At 46.1% G+C, this 21,822-nt stretch overlaps 1 protein-coding gene across 1 annotated transcript; it reads right to left on the bottom strand.

Moving 5' to 3' along the window:
* Nucleotides 1-2,901: 2,901 nt before the first annotated feature.
* On the bottom strand, nucleotides 2,902-8,748 carry PDX1 (pancreatic and duodenal homeobox 1). The gene is made up of 2 exons (XM_073321313.1): nucleotides 8,349-8,748; nucleotides 2,902-3,329 (listed from the first exon to the last, which is right to left on the bottom strand). Exons 1-2 carry the CDS (start codon nucleotides 8,746-8,748, stop codon nucleotides 2,902-2,904), a joined length of 828 nt encoding a protein of 275 aa, XP_073177414.1.
* Between the last annotated feature and the right edge of the window lie 13,074 nt (nucleotides 8,749-21,822).

Raw genomic sequence — 21,822 nt, 5'->3', positions numbered from 1 at the left:
CTTCTGCAAGCCAGCTGCTGACCACTGGTGCGAGCAGCGTCCTGCTCATCGGACGCGCCGAACACCAGACCGCACCGAAGGCGCGCAAACCCCGCTCTCCAAACGCGCCTTTTAGGCGGTGGCAGCCGTGAGCGCCGCGGGTTAAAGGAAATACAAACATCTCCCCCCACGTACACGTTTTGCAATCTCAAAAACTTGAATAGTTTGTTCTCGATTTACCCAGACCTTCATTCCGCCTGCGCTGGGGCAGAATATACCCCCAGATCTCCCCCTCTACCCGTGTGTATGGAAAGCGAATGCGCGCAGGAACGGGCTTCATTTTGCACAACGGCCTGTGGGTGATGCGACAAGCAGCCTAACACCAGTGCAGCGGGATCCCAGATGTAGGCAGGGATCCCTCATCGCTGGCTATGGACCAAAACAGACAACCCGAGCTATGCTGTAATCTTTGCCATTTTCCTCCTTGCTCATCAGCGCGGCGATGCCGTTTGCAGTCGCTCCCTGCCAGCAGGCGTGTCCCAATTCACATCCGGTTTCCTTGCTGGTTTCAATTAGACTGGTGCTCTAAGCCAGTGGTTCTCAACCAGGGTACGTGTACCCCTGGGGCACGCAGAGGTCTTAGAGGGTGCATCAACTCAGCTAGATATTTGCCTAGTTTTACACCAGGCTACATAAAAAGCACCAGCGAAGTCAGTACGAACTAAAACGTCCTACAGACAATGACTTGTTTGTACTTCCCTATACACTATACACTGAGATGTAAGTACAGTATTTATATCCCAATTACTTTGTTTTAGAATTATATGGCAAAAATGAGAAAGGAAGCCATTTTTCAGGAATAGAGCGTGGTGACACTTTTGTATTTTTATGTCTGATTTTTAAATAGTTTTTAAGTGAGGTGAAACTTGGGGGTAGGCAAGACAAATCAGACTCCTGGAGGGGATACAGTAGTCTGGAAAGGCTCAGAGCCCCTGCTCTAGGCAACTTTTGAGTTACTTTTTTGTTCATCTCAGACAGATTTTTGTCTTAAGAAAACAAACAAACAATCACACACAAAAACTTTTCCAACGGAGGGAAAATGCATATTCTACGCACAGCGCGATCTTTCTCCAAGGACTTGGGGAGGGAGGGATTTGGTTGGGACATACTGAACAGACTGATATTGTCGGTGTTATGTTTTCTACTTACCGCCTTCTGAACAGACCGCATGTACACAACCCCCAGACTGCTTTGATATGGACTCCGATAGGAAACAAGAATAACAAACAAAACAAAAACCCCATCAAAGCACGGATAATGCCAGTCAGTATAGTTCGTTTGAAAACCTGATGGCATAACATGGCCCTCAATTGTGTAGAGGCTATTTAAAGACAATTGCTGATGCTTGGGCATTAAAATAAGAATACCGCTTGTTCAGATGATCCCTTGTCCCTTCATTCCCTTCTCCTGCCTTGCATTCAGTGCGAACTCTCCCTCCGCGTGAGGAGAGGAGTCGGTTCGCCCTGTCCTGGCTGAAAGTAAAACAGCCCACAGCGCCATCCTCCTTGCTGACTTGGAGCTCGCTTACGGTCAGTTTAATTTTGTTTTTAATTAAACCTCAGCTTCTCCACAGATCGGATCCTGCACTCGGTGGGCGTCCCACGAGTGTAGTGCGGGAGTCATGGGTGCCCCAGAAAGCAGGATCGGGTCCCAGCGGGTGTAAATCTCGGGGAGGGGGGGGGACTAATTCCAAAGCCCTGCAGCTCCGAGCGTCCCGCGGGGAGTGCGGCGCAGCTGCCAATCACGCGTCATTGCCATAAACAGGAGTCACCAAAGCCTCCTGCCTGCGACCCTCTTTTTCTGAAGACACAGACAGAATTGGTTACTCCACACTTAGATTTCTCCCATATAAGCCCACCTATAGATGAGATGAGATAGAGAAACAGATATTTCCACACACATCATCCAGGCGTCAGGGCTCGAGAAAATGCGCTCGCCAGCTAGCTAGCCGGCGGAAGTTTTGAGTCATCAGCCCTGTGTCTCCAGGAAAAAACAAATCCACCCTGCAAAGAAAGTGTTGGTAATTTTTCTCAGAACGGGAAAAAATGAAGTTTAGAAGGAAGGAAAGGAGAGTGACCAATGTTTCGTGTGGCTTTCTCGGAAAACCACGTTCACCGTAGCTATCGGGCCGGATTTCAGAAGGGACGATCCCCCGCAACTCCAGACGAAGTCAGCGGGAGCTCGGGGGGCTCGGCTCCTTTGGAGAACCGGGCCCAGAGCCCACCATATATTTTCAGTTTAATCAACTCCATCAAAACTGAGCGGGAGAGTGTGGCTCCCCTCTGCCACCCCCAGATCTCCATTGCCCGGAGTTTGTGCAGCGCAGTACTCATCGCTTACTACAATGATGCACGGGATAGTTAGGGGCGGAAAACTGCGCCTGTCTTTTTATTTCCTTGGTATTCCTCCAGTGCGGACAGCTATTTCTACCGCGTCCGTGGGGTGCTTGAACGTTGGCTGCAGCTGGACAGATAACGGGCCCTGGGGAGCTGCCCCCCACGAACAACCTCGCCAGGAGCAAGAAGCGCTCCTGTGACCTGAATCCCAGCAAAGCTGCCCCCGGCTGCCCCTTGCAGAAAAGGACATTTTCTTTTTTAAAGGCAGGATCTTGCAGACGCGGTAACAAACTAGAGCGAGGACCCGCCCCCCCCACCCCGCCCCCACAAACCACACCGAGCCTTTCTTTGCAACAGCCAAAAACCTTTAATGTTTCCACACGGACACCGGTGTAACTATAAAGCACAGGGACTCCCTGGGGGCGCGTGGCAAGAGTCCACGTGACGCAGAGGCTTCGCACCCCTGGCCTCTCTCCTTTAACTCTTACCCCTCCACCAGGTGCCTGCCAAGGCTGGGGGCTTCCTTTCACCGAGCGTCCTGCTGCCTTCGCGGGGCGGTGCTAGAGGGCTGCGGGGAGGCAGCCAGGCGGGAGGGGAGCAGCTCTCTGGAGGCGGCCGAGGCCAGGTTCCCCGCGTGGCATTGCTGGAGCTCCTCTTTCCCCGGCAGGTCCTCAGAGGACACCACACAGTCTTGGTCAGGGTCATTGCTGTTTCCTCCGCCGCCCCCCGCTCCCCGCTTTTTATCCTCTTCCTTCTTCCACTTCATCCTCCGGTTCTGGAACCAGATCTTTATGTGTCTCTCTGTCAAGTTCAGCATGACCGCCAGCTCCACGCGGCGGGGCCTGGAGATGTACTTGTTAAAGAGGAACTCCTTCTCTAACTCCAGGAGCTGCGCTCTCGTGTAGGCGGTTCTCGTCCTCTTGTTCTCCTCTTGCTCTACCACGTACGACCCACCTAAAGAGAAGGGAGAGTTAAAATCTACCCACCAGGGACTGGGACCCGGAGCGACGCTGGAAAGGCGATAGAATCTTCTCCTCCTGAACCCAACCTGGAGCGGGGCAGGTTTTCCCCCAGGTTTCCCCTTTTACTCACAGATGAGCGGTTTAATGGATCGGGGACACTCTTTCGAGATCCAGACCACACTGAAAGCACGGGCGTGTGTGGGTATGTGGTTTTTAATAAAACAGACGGAGCCCAAACCCCAGCACAAATCGTTGTCTGCATCCCAAAAGGTTTACAAATCCGGACCAAGAAATTGACAGCGGGGTATGGATTCCGCCCTCTAAAGAATGAAACTAACAAGAAAAGGGCCGCGGTGGATTTTTAAGAGCGTTTCTTTAGAAACACCAGCACAGAGCGAAGACACCCGTCCGAAGCTGCTCCGCTTGTCACCTGTAAATCCGTTTTAGTAACAAAACGCGCGCTGTGTGGTATGGATCCCGAGTAAAATCCCCGGGCCACACTGTACCATCTGTGTTTGAGTGCAAGTCCCCAGCAGAAATCAAGGTCTCAAAACTGACGAAATGATATGGCCCGTTGGAGGAAAAAATAACAGCCGGTGCATTTGTGACAATGGCTGACGGTTCCTGGCATAGGGCGATTTGTAAATTTCATGCTTTACAAAAACCGGAACTGCCTTTGAGTGACAAAACCGCCCCTTTTTTGTAAATTAAACCTCCCAAACACCTCACGCCGCCTCTCGCCCAGTGCTCAGGCTTTCGGAGACTCTGCCACGTCACCATCACTGCGGCTGTACGAAAGTGAGGGTCCTTCTGCACTGCCATCAGGAGCCTCCGGTTTTTATAATTCTTGTGCAAAAGTTTAAAACTTTTTTAAACCGCTAGATTCGGTCTAATTTAGAGGCCCCTCCTTCTTTCCTGGAGCATCCCAACCTCCACTGCAGTCAATGCCCCCTGGCTATTTTCAGTTCATAGGAGTGCAAAAATTACAGTTGCTATAGCTCAAAACCTCAACATCACTCTTGACTTTACAAAAGGAAAGGCGGATTCCTGGAAAGAGAAGTTTTCCTTAATCGGCCTGGAATTTGCAACGGATTAGTCCTAATCCAGCCATCATCCCAGGCACTTTACAAAGGCAAATACAACTCCCCAAATGGTGGAACCGGGAAAAAAAAGTTTCTGTTGTGTTCACAGAGACTATGTTCCACAGGGATATTTTAAGAGGCTCATTAAAAAAACCCCACAAACAAACAAATAAGAACACTGGATCCTACAGTCCTTAGACAGACCTGGCCAGTGACTGAAGCAGAGCTCACAGAGGGATCGGCCCCTAAAGCCTCGTGCAGCTAACTAACCGGAATGTAGGCTTCCTAGCATAATAACAGCTGGGAATAAATCTATGTGCCTGGTGTCACAATTCAGGTGCAAAACCCATCCGGACAGTCCTACAACTGGACTCCTAGTCCCCAGCCACCTCTTCCTTTCTCTGGGTGTTTGCTGGACGATGAGTATTGTATGTGGGTGTTCTAAGGTTAAACACGCTTCAGACAGGTAGTACTGTTAATCATCAATCAATTAATTAATTATTGTGGTTTTAAGCAAATAGCCTTCACAACTTACAAGATCTTTAGAAATGAAAAGGGAAAAGCTACTGTATAAATTATTATTATTATTTCTTGTTTGTATATACCTTCTGGGGGGCACTAATACCCGTTTAAATAACAAGAGCCATTCGATTTATCATGTCACTCATTGTTAAACGTCCATTTAAAAAATTATTATTATTTTGCCCGTTATTACAAAACCAAAAAAGAATTGCGTGCAGAAAAGAAAAAAAAAATCTTGTCCGGCTCAGTGAAACTCAAAGGAGCAGGGACGTTTAAAGAGAGTGTGAGTTTAATCAGTCCTTTTGCCTAGGTATTACAATACCCCTGTAAAGAAAAACAAGACGCTTTTTTGGACACTGCTGCAAATACCGAAGCGTAGGTGCGTGACCCATACGGATCAGTTGAAGTCAGTGCCATAGCTCTAAGAGCAGGGCCCCGTGGGTTTTAAGAACTATGTTTTAGGCAAAGCTTTAGGAATTCAAGAGGAAGTTTGTACGAGAAATATGAGCCCAAGGCCCAGTTGTGCTTTTCGTGGACTTTGTAAATTCTAATTAAAAACCTGCTTCACCTAAGGAGGGTCCTTCCGCACTGACATCAGGAACCCCGGGGTTTATAATTCCTGCGCAAAAATTTAAACCTTTCTTTAACCTCTAGACTGTCTAATTTCGAGACTCCCCCTTCTTTCCATGAGCACCCCAAACTCCATTGCAGTCAATGGCTCCTGGCTATTTTCAGTTCATGGAAGTGCAAAAATATATTGTTGTTATAATAACTTCAAACCTCATATTTACTTTTGACTTTACAAAAAGAAAGGCAGATTCCTGGAAAGAGAAGTTTTCCTTAATGGGCCGGGAATTTGCAAGGGATTTGTCCTAATGCCATTGATTGCAATGGGAAAAGGCTCAAGCCCCAGTTGTTGACCATTATTTGTATGTAAGATATCTTTGATCCCATATTTGTTTTTACCAGTATATGTTAACGTGTAACAAGGTGACGCTGCAGATTTCCTCCGAATCCTTGCATCGCTACGAATCGGGCCAGTTTGTAGGCGATACCACTGCCAGTAACCAGCTACGCCATTAATACCAATGAACTTAATTCCAGATATTTCTGAATGAAGCTGCTATTTCTAAATATAAGCACACATTCATACAAATATACATATATAGTATATGTAATGTGCATACGCAGGTGAATATACGTACATTTACATAGACTACATACTCTATGCAAATTACATAAATATGTGTACCTATCGTGTGTGTATATATGTATACATGTGTGTATACATTATATAGGTGTGTATATATCTCTATATACACACACTTATATTTACATTGTGTGTGTGTGTATATATATATATATATATACACACACACACACATATATATATTTCACACACATGTTCTGAACCAAGCTTTTATGTAAGAAGCTACTAAGATTCCTTGAAAAAGTCGGTATGGGAGAGTTTGTTAATGATTTTTAGGTTTTCAGGATCTCTCCCTATATTGAACTATGAGAAAAGAGGGCGCATATCTGTTTTCTTTCTATTTATTAAACGCATGTGAAATGGCTATGATTTTACCCCTAGATCAAAACCTCTGCGAATATATTTGCCCTTTAAATGGGTGAAAGGAAAGACGTACATTTCTTGCAGTTTTCTTTTCTTTTCAGATTGTTAGGGTAAGGAGCAAAGAACACATTTTGATTCTGGTTTTCAGTTTAACGTAATTTCCAGAATATTTCACAATTATTTCAATATTTCACTACCTTTTCAACTGTCGGAACACAACCATTAATGTAATATTTGCTGTAGAGGTGTGACAAAGAGTGCACAAGGCACCTGGCAAGATAACATTGTGCAGCGAGAGACAGAAATATCGTTCTACAGCGGAACTTTCTGTCCAGATAGAGTTTCTTCCCCTTGCTGGCAGGCAGCTAATTTAGTTTGTGTGTTGTGTCCCCTACCCAGGTTTAAATGGTTTCCACAGTAGGATATAAGCAAGGCTAAAACAATCGCTTGCAGACAAAAACTGAACCGCCAGGTAGGCGGGTTTGTGGGGTTATTTAAAAAAATATTTAGGGTTTAATATTACTTTCAAAATGTCTTTTAGTTTACACTGTATATGGTAAGGGCATTTCAAACAGCAGCTTGGCTGTGAGAACTGCGGGACATTCTGAGCCATCTGGTTTTTACGCGGTGAAATCAACGAGGGAATCTCAAAGCGATGGCACAACATGGCCTTTTCGTAGAATCCGACTGTGGGAGTAGCCCTGGGCATTTCCACTGGAAGTTGTCCATTTCCAATCCGGCGCTCCCTCTGCCCTGAGAGTACTGAGACAAGTGGCAAAACCTGCATTTTCCGGATCAGATCCTGAAGTTAATGGCACAGCTCTCAGGGTGAACTCCTGGCCCTACTGAAGTCAAAAGGCAAAGCTCCCATTGATTTCAATAGGGCCAGGATTTCACCCTCATTGTCTACAAATGGACCAAGATGGGGCCCCTTGTGTTTCCCTTATCCCTTCTGTTAGGCATGGACCTCTGCCCTGCATTCTTTGCACACCCCGCTGCTGCAAGGGGAGTTTGCGAGGGGCCCCGGGCCAGTGTCCCAACAGATTTCATATTTCCCAGTGACCGGATGGAATTTACCACTAACAAACTGGCGGTGAGATCAGTATAAATCCCTGGACAATAAGCCGCTGGTCAGGTGGGTTGAAACAGCAGCACACTGTGTGTTTAGCTTAGATAAGTATCAATTTCAGCCTGATACTTAGTGCTAATTAGTTAATTAGTTAAACTAATTAGTTAATATTTGTTCAGTGCTTTGCAACTGTGAAGAACTCTATAAGGACTAAGTATCATTGCAATCGCTTTGCCATCACCCAGCAGAAAACTGAAAGCGACAGACCTTTATTCCTGAGCTTTTCTTATTGATTTGAAATGCTATGGCTTCATAGCTGGGCACATATTTCTGGATACAGTGTACATATTTATAACTATGCAAGAGTTGCCAGAGTATGCTATATATATATATACAGGTTTGAATCGAAAATGGACTCACAGATCTCAGGACGTTGAAATACATCCCCATTTAAAACTGGGGCTATCGCTAATGCCAAACTGAGCCCAACACTTCCTGAAAGAGGGATTTTATGGAAGTGGAAGAGAAGAAACATTTACAGGAGAAATCTTGCGAGCCTGGCTTACTTCCAAGTGAAACAGCTAACAAATGATGGGGAATTTCCCTAAGCCCCTCTCTGAAAGTGATCACACGGGGCTATCCCAAACGTAGGCTTCATTTAGTAACCCGAAGGGGAATTATTAGTGATGAGAAGGTTTCCTTGACATTGTACAAGACAGAAGGAGAGGAAGCAACAGCAGCAGCAGAAGAAGGCGACTATCTTACCGGTCCATTGTCCCCTCCAGGCGTGAGATTTGGTGGATTTCATCCATGGGAAAGGCAATTGGACTCTAGGTCCCTCTAAAACCCCCGTGTCAGTCCCATCTGCAAAAGGAATAGCTTCCTGGGGGGGATGAGGAAGCTGAGGGTGATGAGGGTGGTGATGGTGATGAAGATGGGAGACCCCTGGATCCTCTGTAATGGGGGGTACCTCGTAGGGTGAAATGTCTGGCGGGCTGCCTTGCTCCAGCGCACCTAAAGCGCTGGAATAGGGTGTCTGCTGCTGCCTGCCCATGTACAGGCAGGCGGGGGGGTTCTGGTTGTAATCCGGTGCCTGCGATCTCTGAAACGCACACGAATCCTTGTAGAGCTGGGTCGATGCATAATACTGTTCTTCAGTGTTCATGGCTAGAAGGGGACCTTCGCTAGTGAGACATCAGGCGCTCCCGCTCCGGGCAGCTTGGACGTCTGCTTTGACAGGTCCGCTCCGCCTGCGGGAGCTGAGGCTGAAACAGAGACGGGGGCCGACCGAGCGGCGCCTCCCCATAGGCTGCACTTCTCCCCGCGTGAGCCTGCCCCAGCTCCCCATTGGGCGGGGCGTCTCCCATAAGAAGAAGCCCCGGGTGGCTGGGGTGGGCGAGTTTCTTTCGCTTTCCTCGGAGGGCTGGAAGCGCCGGTTCGGCTGGAAGCAGCTGCACCGGTACTGACACGCAGCGCATCACACGGGGGCATGTGTTCTGGGTGTGAAAGGGGGTGTGAGTGTGAGTGGGAAGTAAACGTACCTGTTTGGGGAGGGGTGAGGCTTTTTAGGGTCTGTTACTCGCATTGCGCAATGACTTGCTGAGGTTTCTGTACCTCCAGTGTGAACAGAAAGACAGACATATGGGGCGGGGGGGGGGGACAGAGAGAGGCCGGGTGTGTCTTATAGGTTTCAAGATAGTGCAGGTGGCTGGGCTTTCACTAGAGTTTGTCTAGGCTCAATCAACAACAAGTGCCCCGGACTGTTGCATTTTAAACCTCTACTTCGGGAAACCCTATCTCCGTGTGTGAGTTAGATTAGGAAGGCCACTCGCTGCTTATCACATTGTCACTTACTTCGACGTGGGACTCAAGAATTCAAGTGATAACGAAAACGAATCATTTCCCAAAGCACACTGACTAGCCTCTGGTTCATTGTCTTCTGCAAACCGGGGAAGCCAGACCTCTGCGTTTTCAGGTGACTGTATATCTCTGTGTTACTATTTCTGTCTAGGCACACAGACAGCTCTATCAGCAAAACCACACAGGTATCACATAAACACACACCGATGTAGATATTCTCGCACACAATTAGATATGCGCAATTTATTAACACAACACACACAGAGAATATCACCCCCCTCTTCCCCAAATATTGAGGAAAAATATTGTCAGTAGGTAGGTAAACTTGCTTGAAAAGTTGGGTAGACATTCTGTGCCCTTTCATGTTCACACCTTATTGTCGTGTGTTGTATTTTGTTGTTAATATTTCAAACCTCTTTGCAAGGGGTGAATCCTAACGTCTTCTTTTTGGATGCGGTGCTATTCAAACTGAGCAAATGTGTTTGTGTGTGTATATATCTATATGGATGTGGTAGACCTATGTGGGAATATGGGCACACAGATGTGTGTGTGTGTGTTTGTAGACACAGGAGTGTGTACATGTGTACGTTCCTTAGGGAAAAGACCATCTGTGAAGCAATCTTCTGGCAGACAGTGAAAAGAGGCAAAGATTTGCCTTCTCTGCAATCTTTCCCTGTCCTGGAGTGAATAAAGACATTGCTGGGTGTTCACAGTGGAAGCCCACAATGCTATCAATATAGCGGCCGATAGCGAAGGCATTGATTCCCGACAGGGTAGTTTGGGAGACTTCTCTGCAGCTTGGCTGAGACATGTTGACCCTTAGAGATAATGTGCTCTAAGTTGGTGCTGGTTGACTTGGTGACGAGGCTATGAGGAGGCGGAGAGCTACCGAAGAGGACAAAGATCATTTCCCTACCTGCTCGTGTTCTCTCGCGCGCACACACACACCAGACTTACCTTGCACCCCTCGTCTCGTGGTGCATTTCTGCAAAGCGGTCTCCATGTAAACGCTGCCTGGACTCCCCTGTTGTGGTTTGGTTATCACACCAACTAAGGGGCGCGGGGGGGGGGGGAGCGTAAAGCTGACCTTTCCACCCTGTCCCTATCTCCGGGCGAAGGGGGCAGAGCCCCGCGCTCAGAGACACAGTCTGTGCCCATGGATCTGCCTGTTGGCCGGGGGGCTAACCACGGGCCAGGGACCCGGCAAAGAGCGTGCCTGGGTTGAGAGGGCTGTCCGCTGCTCTGTGCGTGGCAGACAACGGAAACCAATGCCACGGAGCCGAACAGGGCTGAGCAGATTGCTCAAATGCAGGGTTCCCGGGGATCATAAAACCTCCGAGTCCATTACATTACAAATGCGTTTCCGCTATGAATCCATTCGCGTCCCCCGCCCCGCTTAAAAAGCACACTGCGCATTTGATTCAATATCGAGCCATTAAGCAATTGCTTTCCCAAGTCATTTACCAGCGGCTCTTATGGATAAATAAACAAAAAAGGCTGTAAACCAATTACAGTGCGGAGAGTGAAAAAAGGATTTTATTAGCAGGAATTACTGATAAACACGGCTGCTATTTTGGCTCCTCTCCCCCCACCCCACCCTCTCCCCCAGCGAAAAAGCCCAGGCGCTATTTGAGAGCGGAAGGCAAGAAGCAAGCTCCATGTTTTTAACCTGCCACAGCGAGTGGCATTATGATTATTCTCGCAAGAAACGTCTCCCCCGGTGTGTCTCTTCCCGGGCGGGTTTAGGTAGAGGTGGGATTGTCTGGTGTGGAAAAGCCCAAGTCTCCGAATCGCTTCATTTCGCACTTTTAGGGCCGGGGCCTGCGAACACTTACCCCCGTGGGGGGTAAAACTTCAGTAAAGGGGAGTCGCTCTGTTGCAGGTCGTGGACCAACTGCGGGAGCAGAGCCTCGGTGGCTTTGGCATCTTTGGACTTGGAGTCCCCAGAATTCAGCTGAAGACACACCTTTCAGCAGAACAGCCCTCTGCCGAGCTCGTGCTCTGGTGGCCAGCTCTCTGCCCGCAGCAGATCCGCTACCTCCATTGTCCTTAATGGAGTTTTACCTTTGGTTTCAGCAGGATGAGGATGGTCCCTTTGAGTGGTAAAGCTGCCCTTCAAAGTCACTTCGAAACACACACGCCCTTCCCCGAATACCAGTCCTCTTTCTAGGCTTTTATCCGGGCGCCCATCACCGTGGTAGCTGCTCAGAACGAGCATTTCTGTGCAGCGCTGACAAACAGCCCTGACTCTCTGACAAACGAATGATGGGTCATTCTTGGGCTATTCTCCTGCCTCCAAGTTACAGCGGTCACAGCAAGTGAGGCCGTCCGTACAGCCACAGTGGCGTACACAGAGGAGAAGGCTGACAAGTCAAGTCAGGGCAATAAAAACCACAGCAAATGGATTCACCGCCAGGTAGTACCATTAACCACCGGTGTCCTAATGCGATACTCTCGCTGTAACGAGCATTTCTAAGCAGAACAAACAACCTCCCTTAAAAGTAAATGAATTTCATATAATTTACAGCTAATTCTCTTTAATTCTGCCTTCATGAGCAGGCGATAAGGGAATGTTGCGCTGGTTAACAACAACCCAGCAAACTGAAGTTCAGGAAAAGGTCCCGCTTTTACTTCCAGCTGCAGCACCCTGGCCCTGTGGACACCGTGGCAAAGCTCTCGCGGATTTCAAGCAGGATCACGTCGCTGATTCTAGCACGTTAGCAAGCGCGATCATCCTCCCTCTGGTTTTCCGAGTCCCAGAATGGAGAGGAGAAGGGAGATGAGCTAGGTTTAAAGGCTGACTGTAGATACCCTCCTGCCAGGGCAACAGCGACATTTTCTTACCTTCCCATGACCAGAGGACGGGAGGTTCTAATAAGACCCGTAGCTCTGGAATTAAGCACATTTGAGGAGGAGCAGAACCTCTGAGCCGCTTGGGCTCGGGACAAATCTCACAGAAACAGCTTTTCAGGCCAGGATCTGAATGCACGCTCCGGAGGCATATTGCACACTCATGCTGCATCCAGAACTCCCTTTGAAATGGATGGGAGACCTAGAATGATGAGACATAATGTAGAATGTTGACTAGCTTAGCAAAGATAAGGTTAAGGTGAGTTGATCATCTCCTACAAGTATCCAGGTAGGGGGAATGTATCTAAATACTAGGGGACTCTTAATTTAGCAGCTAAAAGCAGACCAAGATCCAGTGCCTGGAAGCTGAAGCCGGGGGGCGCGGGGGGGAGGGAAATCAAACCGGAAATAAGTGGCACATTAGACCTGAATTAACCACTGGTACGGATTACTGAAGGATGTGGTAACTTCTCCCTCACTTGGAGTCTTTACACCAAGATTGGATGTCTTTCAAAAAGATATGATCTAATGCAACTAGAAGTTATGGGCTTCACCTGAGACAGGGACCTCGCTGGCTACAAAATGTAGCTCCCAGCACTTCAGTAGAAGCCATACACAGTTTGGGGACATGTCTGAGTGAAACACTCGCCAGGTTTGGCAGAAGAGTGGGTATGGAAACCAGCCATTTAAAAGTGATGTGCTACCTTTGAGCCGGGTGCATGGCTCCCATAAACATCACATGGGGTGCCACCACAGTCTGAGAGCGACGCCGAGATCCAGGTTGTGTACAACTGTGGCAAATAACAGCACCACTTGGAGGAGTCGTCACTTTCTGTGTGTCCTTACCCACATGACATTTGCCGTAAGGACCTCTCAGTAAGATACTGTTCTCTATTCCAAGACAAAAAACCAACCAACCAACCAACCAACCAACGAAAAAAACTAAATTAAAATTCAATCAGGGGTAAGGGTATATATACATCAGTGTTTTAAAGATAAAAACATTACATAATTATATAATTATCTCAAAATCAAGCTTTACAAACCCAGCATTTCAGAAATATAGGTATACTTAAAAATAATGCAAACGTGACATTATGCAATAATCAAAAGATTATAATTAAGACACGTTTGTGGTGCCAAATGGGATTAAACTGGCGGTTTCCTCCCACCCCCCATACAATTGATTTCCCCCTTTCATGGAGTCACTACAGGGCAGAGCTAAGGGTGGTTTTAACAATATACTTCCGTAGCTTAACACGTTTGATCTTCTTTTTAAATTCAACCTTATGTAATGGGGTACTTAGCACTTTTGAAAATCAGGCCACATGCTTAGGGTTGGGATTTTAAATGTAGAGAAGTAAAGCAGGAGCACCATCTGTGAGTTTCAAATTGAATAAATACATAAATAAAACCAAAGGCATATAAGCACCAAATCCTATTTAAATTTACTGGCACTTTTGAAAACCCAATCCTAGATGCCTGAATTTGGATTTAGGACCTTAATACGAGGCATTGGGTTTTGCTAATCTTGCCCATGTCCCCCCAAGTAACTTTCTTATATCTATTAGTTCAAGCTATCGATAAACTGAGTCCTTGAAATGTAAACTGTTCTGAACACAATTATTTCTAGAAAATGTAACAAAAGCAATCTTTGTCTTTCAATGCAAATTACATGTGATTTTGTAAATCAGTTCGTTCCCTTTTAAGTTACAAACTTATTATTTATTATTTTTATTATTTCCTCTCACTTTTCTGACTACCATCATATAAGTGTAAAGTAGCAAGATTGGGGTTTTAATGATCCCTAGTTAAAGTGATGTGATTGGGTTGTTTTCTGTTCATTAATATTGTAGGTGAACACTCCTTAAATATCTGGTGGTGTTACTGTTTACATTTTGGCAGGAAAAACAAAAAACAAATAAGCCCGAAGCAGATTAAAAATAATCCCCTTCTCCTCTCCCATCTATGTTCAAACCAATGCAGGGAAATTGTGGAAGAGTCAAAGCCCAAGAAGTGGGAGGAAGAAAGGATGGCTGGGAAATGGAGCTTTTCCAGGAATTGATTTTTAAAACCCCCACACTGCTATATCTAGAAGAAATGTAACCTCTCACAAAGCTGGTTAATTATCAATAACCATGTGAAAACAAAGCTGTCTTACCCTCTTAGAGCTGTGATAAAAAGCTAGAGCATGAATAACTCCAGCTGCCTTAAAGTAATACTGGATCATCAACTTTAGAGGAGGAGTTTTCTGGTCTCCATCAACCTTCCATATACACCACATGCTCTGTTACTTTAATTTGATCTTGCAGGTAGATCTAGATATAGGCCCAGATCCTGAGCTGGGTTTGATGCAGTTTCTGTGCACAAATTGGGTTTAAGATTAGTGGACAGTAGCCTGGGGATCATTGTCAGTTGGCACAGGGGCTGGGGCAGCAGCTGCAGAGTAGATAGCTTCCCCATTTCTCCTGCACTAAGCATGTCTCAACACAGGAGAGAATTTGGCCCATATTGTTTCTACTTTCCTTGGTCTTTCCCTCTCCTTCCCTCCCCACTTCTCTCTATGCTGTTATCATTATTTAACCCCTATTTGGTGGTGGTAAGTATATTGAGACACACCAGGAAAATAATGTATTGCATTGTAAGCAGAGATGAGTGGATATTACAAAACAGTTTAGTGACTTTTCATTGAATTCTTAAACAATTTCACTTTGCTGGGTTCACAATTCTTTTTATGTTCTGTTCCCACAAATATCCTATCAAATAAAATGCCTTGCAAAAATGTTAATGAGAACTGCAGATTTGAAATAAAATCTGTAAATTGGGGATAATACTTTCACCCATCCTCTGTAGGCTGTAGGTAGAGTGTAAGCTCTTTGGGGGAGACTGTCTCTTTAAATGTGTTTTTATACTGCTGAACACAATGGGGCCCTGCTCTTGGTCAAGGTCTTTAGGCACAATTGTAATACAGGTGTTCTGGTAGCATCCCCTATAGCTGAGGTTGCCTGACACTTCCCATTATAAGACCCTGGTTTCAGTTGCTTCTAACTTTTCTAAACTGAAATTTTCCATGCTTGGGTGCCTGCCTGCTTTCTGGAAAAGCTTCAGCTAAAAGTTTTTGAGAACAAAGCTAATAAAATATTTGTTTTGCCCATTTTTTAAGATGCTCACAACCATTTAATTGAGAAGCACTAGCTCATCCATGCTTTGGAGTGGAACTTGAAATTTGCCAGCGATTCACCCTGGTGTCAAGGAGGTGCCTTTTGATGTTCTGTGAAAAATTTGGCCAAGTTATGAGCCTCTGAAAAAGTGCAGTTTGCACATGCTCCGTAGAGTCTTGTTAAGAGTTCAGCTGCTAAATTCTCCAGTGTGCTTCCACACTGAGCATGCTCCCACCCTGCATTGCAGGGGATGAGCTGGACTTTCCTGCAAGTGTATCTGTGGGCCACTGTGCTGCAAGGCACTGGAAATGAGAGAAGGGAGACTGTCTGTCCTGTGCTCTTAATGCTTGTTCTGCTGGGACTCAGGCAGTGTGGGAGAAGTTGCCAGATCTGGGGGATGATGGAGGGAGTAGAGAGGGACAATGAGTTTGTGAGGATGGGGGAAAAACTGAGATTGGTTGTTGGCTGACCGTTTGGATTGAGACTGGGACTAGCTGGACAAGGAGACTGGGGCTAGGAGCCAGGCGTGGGGAATCAATTGGGACAAGGAGTCTGAGTGGGGAGAAGGGGATTGGAAGCTGGAAGGGTTTGTAAGGAGAAAGACGGAGCCAAGGTGGTGATGGTGATGAGTCAGAGTGGGACTGGAAGTTGCTGGGGCAGGGAGGGTCTGAGACAGGGGGCTGATAGGTGGGTGGGACTCAAATTGGCTGGGCAAGGAGACTGGGGCTAGGATGAGGAGTTGGGTGGGGGAGAGACGACTGGGACAGGCAGAAGGAGATGATGGCAGAAGTTCAGGGAACATGGAAGACGGGTCTGGGACTAGTACAGATCACTCCGCTTTAGAGCTCAGTATATAACCCAAGATTCCTGAGTCTCACCATTCCACTGCTGTCAGCAAATGTCTGTGAAAGCCACAGCCAAAGTGCGTGTTTCATCCTCTGCTAGTGGCTGCTCCACAGAGAGGATGAGAACTTGCTTCTACTGTCAGTTAGTCCATTAGCTGAAATGGCAGCGGACAGGGCAGTGGATCTAAAATTCCTTTCTGAGGAACCATGTGGGAGTACATATGAATCCATATGGTCGAAGTTCTGGTTTTATTCAGTTTGATTTTCAAAAATCTAGGAAATTACACACACACAAACACATTAGTTGCAAAAGCAAGCTTGCAAAAGTTAGGAAATATCAGAATTAAGTTTGCTTGTGCAGCCATAACATTATGGTACAGTCTAATTAATTACATAATAATGAACTATGTTTTTCCACAGGACCCCTGCCTCATTTAGTGCACAGTATGGACAGATACTATCTTGATGAGCACCATAGAAAAGCCCACGAGGAAATTAATAATACTGCTTTCAAACCAGGGTTTGAATGTGTTTCAATCTCATATTTTCCAGTGCTGGGTTTCATTTATCTGTATTTATTTATGTATTACATTAATAATCCTGCAATGCCACCTGCAGTGATTCTAGAGCATGAGTACTAACCTCAGGGCAGACAGTTGCAACCAGGGAATAAACCGCAAATTGGCTGTGAGCTCTATACTACGATTTCACCAATCAATGATCAAGAGTAACCTCCTCGGGCACTATCACCACCTAAACATGGAGTCACAGACAGGCCCCTTGGGTACTCTGATGTATCTCACCACCCAAGTGAGCATAACTCTGCGAAAGATGATCCCTGACACATGGAATCACAGCAATATTCAGGTTACTCCCAGTCCCAAAGGACCAGTCACTTGCCCCAGGTCAGTTGCACCTTAGGGCATGTCTACACTTTCCTCCAGAGAGATCCAATCCAGGGCAGGTTGATTTATCGTGTCTAGAGAAGACACAATAAATCAACTGCCGAGCGCTCTCCCGTCGACTCCAGTACTCCACCGGAGCAAGAAGCACAGGTGGAGTCGACAGGGAAGCGTCAGCAGTCAACCTACCGCAGTGAAGACACAGCGGTGAGTAGATCTAAGTATGTTGACGTAGTTATTCATGTAGCTGAAGTTGCATAACTTAGATCAATTCCCCACCCCCACAGTGTAGACCAGACCTTAGATTCCACACCAAAGACAACACTTGTAACCAATCCTATAATAAACTATATGAAGATTTATTAAATAGGAAAAGGAAATTAGAGAGTTATTTATGAGGTTAAAGCAAGCAAATATAGACACAAAAATTAGTTACACCTTAGGTTTCAAATGGTAGTATACATTTCTATAATCATCAAGCTCTATTTGTCTTTTAGGACTAACCCAGGCTAAGCAGCTGGGGATCTCTCACTTATACTGAGAAATACCTTCTCCCTCTTCCCCGCCCCCTCCGAGTTCAAGCAGCATAGAAATAATCAGTTCCTTCTTGTTAGGGGTTTTATTCTTGTCCTGTAGTGTGTTCTGAGCTGCAAGCTCAGCTGATGGCAGGAATACACTTACATGACTCATCTTCACAGGGAGAAGTGCAGAACAACAAAAGTATTTTGTCTTCTTATTGATGGTACACAGAGAAATTCCAATTGCAGCATCCCACAATAGTCTGTCTTGGTATCAATGGACCTTTCCTTTTGGGATGGGGGTAACGCCTTCTGTCGAAGATCAGCCCTTCACTCTTATTAAGGTCTCTCTCCTGTCTTGGTGATTTACAAAGTCACAAAGGCTCCCAATACAACTGCTTAAATATGGTTTACAGATGTTATAAGTGAGATGAGTGCATGCAGCAACTCACAAGCATGCAATAAAGTTTAAACACTAAACACATTCTTCTAACTCTAATAGCTAATGCACAGGTGAGCCGGACTGGTTCCAGCTATGTATCTGTCATGTGTTCAACTGAGACATGGGACCTTGGCATGAGCTGGCATCTGGTCTGCTTGTATCATAAATACATCTTAAAGAAGTGACCATCCCAAGTTTTAGGTGCCATTGCCATGAATTAAAAATACAAACCAAACAAAACCAACATCTTCTCCTCATCCTTATGAGACTAGAATGCTCTTTGCATTCACACGCATTGGAGGTAGTTTATTAGCATGCCTAGCTGGTAGCTCTGCCTTAAACACACACACCATTTTTATAGGGTCTTGCATGATCGTTTGAACATACATTGCATGTCTAAGCCTTGAGAATGATCTTTTGTATCTAAATGCCATTTAATGTATTGAATGACAAGGACAAACTAATTGATTGAATAGCCTGTTCAGAGTATCTAGAAGGCTGAGAAATGCTGTTTCCTCAAAATTTTCAGTGAAACTCCACCCAGTAATCATTAACTAGGTCCAAGCTGTGGGAAATAACTGGAGGTTTTGAACAAGGCAGTCAAAGAACATTCAGTGCAATTCCGCAGACTGATTAGCTGTTTAGTCAAGAAAAGTCAGATGCGAAAAGTCTTTTCTGATCTATTACAAATGTATTACAATTTTGGGCACACACTCCCTGTTCTTAGAATCACACCTCTTGACTGCAAGAGGGTAGAAAGGATAAGTGTTGTTTGGTGAAGGCTGCACACAAGATGTAATAATTGCTTGCAATGGATTATGCTTTGAGTAATAAGACAGGTAGCCAGGAAAATATGGAAAGACAGTAGAAATAAGAAATTCCTGTCTAGTCAGTTTCAATTCCTTTGAATTTATAAAACTCATTGTCCTTATGTGTAGATGCCTGACAAACAGAAATACCCGCTGGAACAGAAATAACATAATAGAGCTAAGTAATAGATAAACATTTGAGTGGCAGTGGTTACCTAGATAAGGGAATCTGCTATGCTCTACACTGGCTTGAAATGGGAGTAGTCAAAGCACACGAAGGAGCTTTCAGTGCATGGCAGCAGGGTCCACACGGACACACAGTGTACAGCAGGCCAGTGTTGGGTAGAGTAACAGCGCAGCTTGCCCAAGCTAAGTGCTTGTGCAGACAAGCCCCTAGTTCATGCTGCCTTTACCCCAGTGAAAAATCAGGAAATCTCCAACTCAATAACTGAATAATATAAATATTAGCAGCTGAAATCAACCTCTTTAATGAAGTGAACCGCAGATGAAATCCTCCTCTTTAGTGCTCAATTCATCTGTGCCCTGTCAATTCATGTGATCAGCTAATTTATTGAGGAGCCAGGCACAAGTGCAAGACTGGGTAAGAAAGCAATTAGCGGTTTATTTCCTTTGCACATTGGCACAGACACCTGTGTACAAGGAAGTTCTGGCAGCAGCACCATGCTAAAAAGCTTTCACATAAAATTATATAGCTGGACAAACAACATAAAGAGCTAGATTGCCTAATAAACAAATAAAATCTCAGCAATTTGTATGAAATCACCCCACTTAGACTCCTGAAGCTTGAAACTGCTGTGTGTTTTTCCCCATTAAATTGTTAGGATGCTCTGTGCATAAATTGTTATAAATTCAGGCATGCGTTTATTGTTTTAACAGCCTAGATGGACCTAACTCTTTACCTTGGATGATGCATTTGATTTGTATAAAACTGGAACTTGCCTCTAGGGTTGTGTTTAATGTTACAGCCACACAACCTTTCGTTGTGATCTCAGTGGTTCTCACAAGCTAAGCGGGCCCGGGGTCGATCAGGAAGTTGGTACAGAAGTGCCGTGGGTGATTCAGTAGGAAGCACTTCTTTCTTTAAGGCACGAATAAGCCAATACCCAGCCTGGTCTCCCGGCACGCTTTCCCAGGTCAGGTCATGACAATTCTTTGTCGAAAAAACGGTGCCCGACACTTCTCATAAGAGATGAATCAGCTCTAGTTGTCTGGGCCAAATAATGATTTGAGTAATTTATTTTCACCTGCTTAAATCCCCCCTGCAGGTTAAGCCAGGGCAGTATTGGAACAAATCCATGCCCAGCTAGGACTCAACAGGTGTCACTGTGACACATGCCATGGTCACGAGGAATTTCACAGTGACAGCAGCCAGAGGACTCTGAGGCTCCTGCTCACAATGCACAGGCCACTCCCCCTTGTGCTAAAGGAGGATCCCTGCAGTGCTTGTGCAAACCCATTGTCTGCAGGCTCTGCCTTCTGTTACGTTTGTGCAACCCCAGTGTCTCCAGTGGTGGTTTGCAAGCACAACCGAGGGTGGGATTTGGCCCTGTGCCTGGAACTCAGGGTCAGATTCTCCCTTACATGGACTATTCCCACTGTAGCTGAGTTGTGGAATTTCCTGGGTATTGAGCTTACTACCCATGGAAGAAGCCAGGGTTTCACCACTTTAACCCTCAGATAGCCTGTGACCGATGTGGAGCTCAAATATTCCGCGGGAAGACTAAAAAGAGAGCCGGTTAATAGAGAGCTTCTTTGTGTAGCGCCGGTGCTATGCCCAGGCCTCATAGGGTACTGAATTTCTAGGGCTGCCACCAGCCTAGCTGGACCCCCATCTTCCGATATTAGCTGGGAGTGCACCATTGCAGCTCAGCACCTTCTCTCCACCCGTGCAGTTTGGGGTGGGGTTGGGGGCTGACCCTTTAAGGACAGCAGCAGCCAGATGCTACCAGCTCATAGAGACACCAGCATGGCTCTGGATTGGCTTCTCCCTACCCCAGCACAGTATTTGAACGACCTGCTCCTTTAAGATCATTCCTCCCACCCACAGCCAGCAGCAGTGCCTGGAACCACTTTACCAACAGAGGCTGGCCATCCCCCTGCCCCTCAAGCTTTCAGCAGGGGAGGCCTAGGAAGCCAAATGTAGCCTCAATGTAGAGCTTTTAGTTTAGACCTGCCCTTAGCTGCTGGGTGCTGCACAAGCAAGGAGGGTCTACTCCCGCCTCTCCACTCCACCTGTGAGAAGTGTATCAGCTCTTTTTGTCAGGCTGCCTGCAGTGATTCTCAGGGCAGACTGTGGAGAAGCAGGCCTCAAACTCAAACTGGCTGTGAATTCTGAACTTAGATTTCACCAATTAGCTATCAAGTGTGAACTCAGTCTCTATAACAACCTAAACATGGAGTCATAGACAGTCCCCTTGGGTACTCTGATCTGTCTTGCCCCACAGATAAGCCTACCTTTGTGATCCCTTACCCCATAAATCACAGCAATATTCAGGTTACTCCCAGTGGACCAGTCACTTACCTCAAGTCAATTGCACTTTAGATCTCACACCAAAGACAACGCTTGTAGCCAATCCTATAACAAACTATCTGAAGATTTATTACATAGGAAAAGGAAATTAGAGAGTTATTTATGAAGTTAAAGCAGGTGAACATACCCACACAAATGAGTTACAATCTTAAGTTTCACAAAGTAATAGAAGCTTCTGTAATCAGCAAGCTCTGTTTGTCCTTTAGGGCTAACCCCCACCAGGCGTGTGACTTATGTGGGATGCTCTTACTTATGCCTAGTAAAACCTTGCCCTCAGAGTCCAAGCAGCATAGAGACACCA

Source organism: Lepidochelys kempii, chromosome 1, assembly GCF_965140265.1.
Source record: "Lepidochelys kempii isolate rLepKem1 chromosome 1, rLepKem1.hap2, whole genome shotgun sequence".
In the NCBI taxonomy this organism is placed as follows: domain Eukaryota; kingdom Metazoa; phylum Chordata; order Testudines; family Cheloniidae; genus Lepidochelys; species Lepidochelys kempii.
The sequence above is the reverse complement of the archived record's forward strand: the minus strand, read 5'-3'. Positions and strand labels throughout refer to the sequence as shown.

Bases quoted from the DNA above. Each gene is read 5' to 3' on its own strand.
- PDX1 (XM_073321313.1), bottom strand. From the start codon at position 8,748: ATGAACACTGAAGAACAGTATTATGCATCGACCCAGCTCTACAAGGAT. The intron at 3,330-8,348 runs GTAAGATAGTCG...CCTTCTCTTTAG, and splicing joins CTGGAGGGGACAATGGACCG to GTGGGTCGTACGTGGTAGAG.